The sequence below is a fragment of the Momordica charantia genome (assembly GCF_013281855.1).
Source record: "Momordica charantia cultivar OHB3-1 chromosome 11 unlocalized genomic scaffold, Mcharantia_2.0 BLBB01000011.1, whole genome shotgun sequence".
Taxonomy (NCBI): Eukaryota; Viridiplantae; Streptophyta; class Magnoliopsida; order Cucurbitales; family Cucurbitaceae; genus Momordica; species Momordica charantia.
The window spans coordinates 5,586,779-5,597,086 of NW_028275159.1; the positions used below are offsets into that span (position 1 = coordinate 5,586,779).

A 10,308-nucleotide genomic window follows, 5' to 3' on the forward strand; every position below is an offset into this window, starting at 1 on the left:
TATTACTATTGTGATTTCTATCATCAATCAATATGCTTTTTTTAATATATAAATACTATTTTTACAATTATTTTTATTAAATTTAATATCTAAAAACTTCCAAATAATGTTATGCTGCTTCGCTGTATTTTTTTTATTGGTTTCTAAGTAGTTGATAATTTACCATCATTATTGTTTTCGTAAATTATAAATTTATGTGAATTTATTGTAAAGATTTGAGGTTTAAATAAATGAAAATACTGAAAATTAACTTCTAGGACCGTTTTTTTTTTCTTTTCTTTTCTTTTCCATTTTCAAGTTTCTCCGAACTCTTACATCATTATCATATTTATCCGTAGTTTGTATTCTTGTTTTTTCTTCAATAATAATTACAATATTATCGTCTGTCTTTTCCTGGTTCCCTTTTTTATAATTTGACAGTCTTTACTTGGATATCATAAAAATAGAGCGGATGGGGTGGGACCCACCCAAGTTTCCATCCGTATCGCCATCTTTTTTTATTGAAATCGACCACACAATTTTTTAACAAGTGAAACTTTCCTATGTCTCACGTAATAGTTAATGCACGTATTTATGGGTATTCTCATAAAACAAAAAAGGGAAAAAGAAAAATTCCTATTGATGGATTGGGTTGAGTTGGGTTTGTCAATTCACTTTTTTTCTCTCTTTGGAATATCATTCAATAAATGTGTATAAATCTAATGAATTTAGTTATTTAATGTCAACTTGATTATAGTTAAATTTGATTCAGAAAAAATGCTAAAGCGAGCATAGCTTAACGACAGTTGACATATATCTCCATCTAAAAGGATGTGAGTTCGACAAGTATGAAAAAAATTTTGATCCAGAAAATAATGAAAAATAAAGGAAAATAAATAATCATATACAGTAATTAATGAGATAATGTTGTTAAAAAATGTATATTTTAACACTTTACATGACAAGCTAAGCATAGAGGTTAAGACACTTACCTTCGACGTGAATTCGAATCCCTATCATATATATTGTACTAAAAAAAATAGACACTTCTCATATTGCAAACTTTAAATAAAAAGGCATCTATCTTGACCAAGCTACTATTAAATTTTTTTTACAAGTAGGAAAGCGAGGCTTAACTATTGTTTATAATTAATTTAGTTAGAGAACAAACTCAAGAAATTTGGATTGTTTATTTGATTCAAGGTGAAAAGATTAGTTCTTAAACATATATTCACATACTTTCGTACGTTGAATTAAGACTAAGAGGTCGTGAGTTCAATCTCTCGTCCCTACATGTTGTAACTCAAGGAAAAAAAAAACTACATTATGGGATCCCTTCCCAACTGGATTCATTTGATTAATACTGACAAATTTAACACTGATAAAATTTTTTAAAGGGAAAAAGAAACAAAATCAACCTGATAAATCATTAATCTTCAAAAACACTTTTAAGGTACGTTTTCAATAACTCATTGATTCTTATCCCTCTTTTCCTCGTATTTCAAAATTTATCGCTCCTTTTTTTTTAATTACTTCATTAAAAAACATCAAAGGAAACAAAAAAGTAAATATAAGAAAATAGGAAAAGTACATGAAATAGAGTTTAATTTCGTCCACATTGTATGATAGATCAGTCACTTCCTCAAGGGAGTAGCCTTCATAACTCAGTTTATGAAAAATTATAGACCCAACGATACTGAAAAGTGAAAATATTAATCCCAAAAACATTTATTGATTTATTTTATTAGTTTTAAATTATAATTTCGAATTTAGATACGAAAACTGTACTTGAATATCCAATTTTGATTTGATATAAGTATAACCGACATATTTATCAACCAAGATCTGAAAATTTTGACAAGCCATATCTCTTTTTGGAGCATTATATTAAGCAAAAGGAAGATACATCTAAATCTGAATTTCGAAAACTCTAGAATATTATTATTGACCCCTCCTTTATTTTCCTTTATATATATATATATATATTAAAATTAAATAAATAATGCTTATCCCCACTTATTTTTGGTCCCTTAAGAAAAACGCCAACCACATTTTATTTGCAAATGATGTAGTGACGTGTCCACCAATTAGCATACTGTGTGCTAAAATATGCACCACCTATTTCCTAATTGGAATCCTAAAAAGAAACCACACACTTCAAATTTTTTCTCGAAACTTTGATTAATCTGATGGGTATGATCCTATTAATTACTAATTTCTAAAGTATGTGGTCTCTTTGAACTCATTCCCTCTTAATTAATCGTAGTCTATTTTGACCAATGAACCACTAATGATGGTTTATTAGATTTAAACTTTACCTGAGGTATCTTTATGGTTGAGCTATCACTACAAGAAATAAAGTTTTTTCAGACTCTTCAAAACGTCGGAAAAAACCTTTAAAATGACATTTTCCGACGAAATAAATGCGTCGAGAAAAAAGTCGGGCAAAGTGAATGATACTCCCAACGGTTTTGCAAAAAAAAAAAAAATTGGGAAAATATCACTTTTCCCCAACTCTTTGGAAACTGTACGGAAAAGTCATTTTGTCTAACGGTTACAGAAAAGCCGAGAAAAGTGACTTTTTCCCAACGATTTTTAAACAATCGAGAAAAGTAACAGTTAAAATAAGAGCAAATTACCGTTGAAAAATACTCGCTTTGGGTATGAGATCGTTAGTTGTTGGTATGATAACATATATCAATTTATCTATCTTAGTTGATAAAAATATCTATTACGGGTCGATCGATGTCAATGTTAAATTATGAACATATTTTTAAGTTATTCATTTTATATAACAACGAGTTGGTTGGAGTTGAATAGATTAATGTTAAATATGAGCCTAATTTAGCGATTAAAATATTTACTCATTCTTTTATGGAGGTTTAAATATTAACCTCACATTTATGTTATACTAAGAAAAAATTATTCGGGTCATGTGGGTCGGGTAGTTTCCAATTTTATGGTTTAATATGCCTATTTATTGAAATTAAACCAATGTTATTTCCACCTTAAGCAGTGTAATGTATTTTAACATCACACAATCATTTTAGCCCACAAATTTAACATTTTGTGATAGTAAATACTGGTAAAAAAAAATGTAGAAAATAAAACTTTAAAACATTATAATTAAATTAAAAAAATGACTAAACGAAACAATAATTATTGAATTATATATTTAATCCATATATAACGAAGAAAAAAATCAATGGATCAACTCTCACTACATTCTCAACGTCTTTTGTTTTTATTTGATAAAAAAAAAACATTAATGGTTTTGTTTATTTATTAAATAAATATATTTGAGAAAGTAAGTATAAAGTTACTATTATTTTCCCATTTTTTGAACTCTAAATTTTATGTGGAATAGCTTTTTTTTTCTCAAATTGGTCGAAATTGCCCTTGAGCAATAATTTTATTAATATTGTGAATTGAATTTATTTGGTTCGAATTCATTATTACAGCCCCGAGCAATAAAAGTTGGCCACTAATCTAATTAATTATTTCGAGTGGTTTATTTTAATCAATTGATTGAAGTCCATTAAATTTATTGCCTACTACTTAACCAATTAATTGTTTATTTATGTTAATGATTGGTGATTGGGATACTACAACATCATAATATTTTAAATATATTTGTTGCTGATGTCAATTTATGTTGGAAGATAAAGCAAGATTACGATTTTTTTATTCTACTTTTTACCTATTTAAGGTTTATTATACAGTATTTATGACAATGCCAATTGTTTTTTAACAGTACAATTTCTGTTAATAGTACCGATTAGAGGTCCAGAAGTATTTAGAAAAAGAAAAAAGCGTTTGATTAAATTTTTAAACATACCTTTTAAACTTTTCGATAATCAAAATTCTTTTGATGAAATAGTAAAAAGATATATATATTAAAAATATACTCAAATAACTTTTAGATATCATTTAATTTTAACTATATTTCCTTTTAAAAGTGCTTATAAAAATGAGTGTTTCCCTTACAAATACTTTTTTCACAGTACATCTAAATTTACCTGAAGTTAAGATTTATAAAGTTACGATGATTCAACGTTTTTTTTTTAATTTGAATCTTTCTAGTCTCATAATTCCCTTCTAAATGTATATCGATAACAATCGACACATTTATTAGGTCTTAATAGCTATTAAAAACTGGTTCTTTCATATGTACGCTTATATCATGTAACCCATTAATTCAACGATTATCTAGTTATACACTTTATAAAATTCACAATTTGTTTTTTTTAATTGTTTATAAATATATTTTTTTAACCGACTAAACTTTATGAATAATCACAACCATATCATATCTAGTCTATGTAGAACTGTGAAGTGAAATATCTAATCAACTTATAGAATAACAATAGATATTTTATCCATTAAGTTATTCTCGAATTACCCTCATATAACGGACTCGAAATTTGGTTTAAGCACAAAAACCCTCCTACGATAATAATTTTCCCACCCGGTTCGCTTTCGCTATTTAATATTTAAATAAAAATAGTGTACACTCTTCAAACACATTACAAAGTAAATTTTTCTTAGAGAAAAAAGAAAAAAGACCCACAAGAGACCAATATCTAATGGGTCATGGCTATGAATAGCACTAACCCAACCAGCTGACCCCTTTGTGTATATTTATGCTGATGGTCAATGAATCAAAACTCCACTTCCAAATAACAAATTATAAAATCAAATTAATTATATTTTTTAAATAAAAAGAGAAATAATTATATACTTTTGTCTTGATATACATCCAAGCAACAGCTACATCTTTCCCCTCGCACCTTTCCAACCCCACCATCAAAATTTAAATTAATAAAAAAAAAACAAAAATGGGATTTCATATTTACACAGTGTTTGTATGTGAATTTCCAATTCCAAGTGGATAATACAAACCCTAAAAAAGCCCCAATTTCAAATTAGTGCTTCACCTTTCTCTCTGCTTTATTCAGCTATAAGAACACCCAAATCTCTCTCCCCCTCTTCCCATCAGCCTGAAACCTTTCCATAATCTCTCTTACACAAAATTCTAAAGAGAGAGAGAGAAAAACAAAATGGGAGCAGAAACAGGGCTTGCAATGTTCTGTGGAGCCATCCACAAAATAAAGCCCTATTTGGCCATGGTTTCCCTTCAATTCGGGTACGCTGGCATGTACATCGTCACACTCCTTTGTTTTAAGAAGGGCATGAGTCATTACGTTCTCGCCGTCTACCGACATGTCGTCGCCACTATTGTCATCTCCCCCTTTGCCCTCGTCCTCGAAAGGTCATCGTCCTCACTGATCTGTACAAATTATTCAATGCGTCTGTCTGTATATTATATTTAACTTAATACCTCTTTTATTTCAGGAAAATAAGACCAAAGTTGACACTCCCCATAATTTTACGCATAATGCTCCTCGGCTTTCTCGAGTAATATTATATTTCACATGCAATTTTTTTCTTATTGATGTGCTGGAAATTTTTCAGCCGTCTGATCATGATTTGATTTGGATGAGAACAGGCCAGTGCTGGATCAAAATCTTTATTACGTGGGCTTGAAGTTTACTTCAGCAACATTCACGTCTGTCACTCTTAATATTCTCCCTGCTGTTACCTTCATCATGGCTCTCATTTTCAGGTATCTTTATTCTTAAACTGTTGGGTTATTTATTATTCTTAATTTAATTAATTGGTTTATTCAAAAAAGTTTTTGAAATTTTTCTCTCTGTTTTCCGCATCACATCTATGGATGATGCTGTTATTGTTCACGGTGCTTTTGAAAGCAATTGATTGATTACCATTATTTGAGATACTTTAATAATGGGTTAATTAAAATCTAATTGGTCTAAGTTTTTCGTTCGTGATTCTAATTATCATTCCACTTCCACTTCATTTATATAACTAATTAGTATTTTAATTTGTTAATGTTAAATCCCATCGTACACACGTGTCATATCAAGAGACCCGCATTTTAACTTTTATCTCACAATTAAATAAATTTCGTAATTTAGTTTTTTTAACAGAGAGAAAAAATAAACTCATTTCCTAAACTTGAAATTCTATTTTTTAAAAACTGAAATGGATTTCACATCACTTTCATATAAAATTACTAGTTTAACCCTATAATATTTTAATTTTCTACCAACAAATCAGAATTAAAATAATATACCAATACATTTATGTTCTCTCTCAAAGAATATCTAAAAAAAAATAAAGCAATTATATTTTATTTCAAATCTTTCTCCATCCAAAAAAATTCAAATTTTCCAATATTTCAAAATCACAAAATTATTCACGATAAGTAATCCCCCACCTTTACTTATTATACTAAAAATACATAAGTGAAATATTTCGTTTTCAATAGGACATGAGGTTAAAAATAATTTTGTGTCCTAAAAAAATAAAAAGTTTTAAATCTACTACTTGAGTAAAAATAAAACACCTACCAACTCCATCAGCTTAGATCAGTAATTAAGGTAAATTATATCTATTATAGGAGTGGGAGATTCAAACTTGAGTACTCGAAAAAAACAAAAACTCTAGATTTTATTCCTCATTAAAAAAAAAAGGTAAATTGTAATACGTGATTTTGATTTTGATTGGTTTTGGGCAGGCTGGAAAGTGTGAACTTCAAGAAAATCCGCAGCATAGCGAAGGTGGCGGGAACGGTGGTGACGATCGGAGGAGCCATGGTGATGACTCTATACAAAGGGCCAATCGTGGAGATCTTCCACGGCGCGGGGCGGCACGCGGCCCACCAGAGCAGCAGCGAGTCCGCGGACCAGCACTGGGTCCTCGGCACCCTCATGCTCCTCGGCAGCATCATCGGCTGGTCCGGCTTCTTCATCTTGCAATCCTTCACCCTCAAGAAGTACCCTGCTGAGCTGTCCCTCACCGCCCTCATCTGCCTAGCTGGCACCCTCGAAGGCTCCATCGTCACCCTCATCATGGAGCGCGATTTCTCCGTCTGGGTCATCGGCTGGGACTCCCGCCTCCTCGCCGCCGTCTACACTGTAATTAATTAAACCCCAATTCCTTCTTTTTATTTAATATATTTAAATATCAATTTTAAAGTTTTTTCAAATTAATTATATATTCCATTCCAGGGTGTCATTTGCTCTGGGCTTGCGTATTACATACAAGGCGTGGTGATCCGCCAACGTGGCCCGGTTTTCGTTACCTCTTTTACCCCTCTATGCATGATCATCACCGCCATCCTCGGCTCCATTGTGTTGGCTGAACAAATCCACCTCGGAAGGTCAGTTTCGTCTTTTTACCTTCCAATTTATTTAATTAAACTCCACGGGCCATGAATATGATCTTATTTATTTAATTTTTGTGTTGTGCAGTATAATTGGAGCCGTTTTCATAGTGATGGGGCTGTACTTGGTGGTGTGGGGCAAGGCCAGGGACCATCTCAATTCGTTGATGAATCAGAAAGGCGCCGCCGCCGCCACCCAATTGCCGATCACCGCCGAGCCGGAGACCAATTCCGCCGCCAAGGCTCCGCCGGCCTGATTTTCGTTTATATTCTGAGAGCAGAGGAATGTTGGTGGTGAAAAATCATCAAAAGGCATTTTCCTTAGCTAATTTCTCTCGTCTGTCTGCAGAATATATTTGTGTTGGTGTGTTTCCTTTTTCCTTTTTTGTTGGGTGGATTTATATTCTCTCTGTAATTTGAATTCTGATAAATGGTATAAACATCTCATTGTCTAATTCTACGTCTATATAATTTGCTGTCTTCAAAACAATGGCGGCTTTTTCTCATAGTTGTTTGTTATCATCAATTTCTTCCTTTTTTTTCTGTATATTTAAATGGTTTCAAGGTTAAAGTTATTTTCTTCTAAATTAAATTACTCTGGACAGATAATTATTTTAATATATATAAATAATGGATTTCAGGGATTTTCACTTGGCGAATAAAAACAAACAGGAGAATTTAAAAAAGGGTTTGTGAGGAAATACTGTTACAATTTCAACTTAGGAGGTGAGATGTTGAAATAAAAGGAGATTGAACAGGGGAATGAGAGTGAAAGTACATTGGCCTTTAATAAAATTAACTTGATATATATAGAATGGGATAAAACTAAAAAGGAAAAAAATTATATATTTAATGATTTGAACTTAGATACTATTTGTAGCTGAATTATACACATATTAACAATAAATGAATTTTTTTTCAACAAATATATTTGTAATACAACATTATTTTGGTTTCTAATTGATCTAACACTTTAGTGATTTACCTTACTTCCTTTAATTGTTTGTCAAATTTTGGGATATTGCCAGCTTAAGAAATTATCATAAAAAATATATTATTGGCATCAATGTATTTATTGACCATGATGATAAAGGGTAAATGATACGATAATGTAACCCAAATTATCATACTTCGATGTCTCATTTAATATTTGAATTATATACCCCTTTTATTTACAGTGATAGATTTCGATCCACGTGTCAATCTTAATGTAGTTCGATTGATTAAGACATATATTAATGATTTCAACACTGACGTAAGGATACCGAAACATTTTTGTAGCATACAAAAATAGTATTCATGGACCTAGTATAAGTAATTAGAGTTATTAACAATTTTTTTTTTATGAATTTTTTATTATTATAAATTTTCACGAAATATGCATCCACGTTGAAAAATTTATAAAGTTCATACATCGATATTTTTATTGATATTAACATTTAACACCTCTATTCAAATAGGTGTTCACACAAAATTTCCGGATACATTTTTTATTCATTGAATAAATATAATTTCATTTTGTTAATTGTGTAGAGTATTATAACGTATGATATTTATTCAATTAGTGTTTAATTTGAACGTGAAAGTGCTGGGGCTCATATCAAAGCCTTGTGTACTTGCAAAGTTTTGTTAAAGTATTTTTGTAATGCTTGTGGACCATAATTAGAATACAAATAAGATTGGACTGTCCTAATAACCACCGCACATAGAAATTAGAAATGATCTAAATTATGGGCCTACGAACTCGAATTTTCGACTTTTGAATCGATCTAGTTTATTGTCTGTGATTTTTTAATGAATGTTGGACTCCATTCGAATTAAGTTTGTTCATGAATTGTGAATGAGATTAGACCAGTTTATGGTCAGAGTGACTTTATTTAATTTGATATTTTAATTTAATTTGAGATATATTAAATTTGATTTATACGTTTACAAATCTTATATTGTGTTTTCTCATATGATCAAATGTTTAGTTAATTTAATGTCTACCATTCAATAATATGAAACCAATTTGTGGTTGGGGAGAGAAAAAATATCAGCAATAAAGACATTGGACTAAACTATAGTTAGATTGACCTACTAATTTAAACATGAAACTTCTCCATCAACCCTAGTAATTGAATAGCATGAAAATTTATTAAAAAAAAAAATACGACCATTTATGAAGTCATGTTTTTCAAATGCTTCAAATAAAAATTTGAAAATGCAATGACGGTGTTTTTTTAAAATTTATTTATTTAAAAATATAGAATTCCTCGAATCAACTGTTCGACGAAGTGGCCGTTTAAATTATGGTGACAAAATTTAAACCCTACGTAATCTTAATTTGTATTTTTAGATTTATTGAATCAAATAAATTTATTGAATATCTATTTGGAACATTTTTTTTGAAAACTGTTTTTTAATTTTGTGATCAAGATTCTTTCAGATTATGAATTGAAAAGGTTAAAATACAAAATTACATGAAAAAATATAAATTTTTAAAATTATATATTATATCATATTATAAATTCATTATTAAAATTAAGAAGGTAAAATATAATATATTATAAAATAGGTAATACTGTAGAACAATAACTCTGCAACATGTTAATAAATTAATTTAATATTATTTTTTATTTTTAAATATTAAATGGGTCGTTACCAATATAATATACTATTTTGATTAATTTTTTAAATTGAGATTTCAATTTTAAATTTGCAATCTAATATATATATAAAAATATTGAAAATAACTATGTTTTCATTGATTTTGGATTCCAACCAAACGAATCGTAACATTTTTAACAAATCTATTCATATATCGGTATTATATTTATTGTTATTAATTTTTTTTACGGACGGTATAATATTTATTTAATATATACGAATTTCATCGGTTTTCCAATCAAGATAGAAAAACCATTTACAAAGATAAAAATTTATGATGATTTATTTTATTATTTTGTAAATATCCCGCAAGTAATTCGTATCCAATAAATATAAACAAGTGTGGGAGCTCATATTATTACTTAAAACGGGTAGATTTATTAATTAATCAAGAATTAAGATATCACAGTATCTTAAAAAAAAAAAAAAAG

The 10,308-nt window shown here is 29.4% G+C and overlaps 1 protein-coding gene across 1 annotated transcript; it reads left to right on the top strand.

Annotated features, from left to right (window-relative positions):
• The first annotated feature begins 4,957 nt into the window (after positions 1–4,957).
• Positions 4,958–7,734, top strand: LOC111016009 (WAT1-related protein At4g08300). The gene is made up of 6 exons (XM_022291270.2): positions 4,958–5,251; positions 5,335–5,397; positions 5,489–5,605; positions 6,581–6,980; positions 7,074–7,225; positions 7,317–7,734. The coding sequence occupies exons 1-6, from the start codon at positions 5,040–5,042 to the stop codon at positions 7,483–7,485; spliced, it is 1,113 nt and encodes a 370-aa protein (XP_022146962.1). The 5' UTR covers positions 4,958–5,039; the 3' UTR covers positions 7,486–7,734.
• Positions 7,735–10,308: the final 2,574 nt, after the last annotated feature.

Bases quoted from the DNA above. Each gene is read 5' to 3' on its own strand.
- LOC111016009 (XM_022291270.2), top strand. From the start codon at position 5,040: ATGGGAGCAGAAACAGGGCTTGCAATGTTCTGTGGAGCCATCCACAAA. The intron at 5,252-5,334 runs GTCATCGTCCTC...CTTTTATTTCAG, and splicing joins TTTGCCCTCGTCCTCGAAAG to GAAAATAAGACCAAAGTTGA. The intron at 5,606-6,580 runs GTATCTTTATTC...GGTTTTGGGCAG, and splicing joins ATCATGGCTCTCATTTTCAG to GCTGGAAAGTGTGAACTTCA.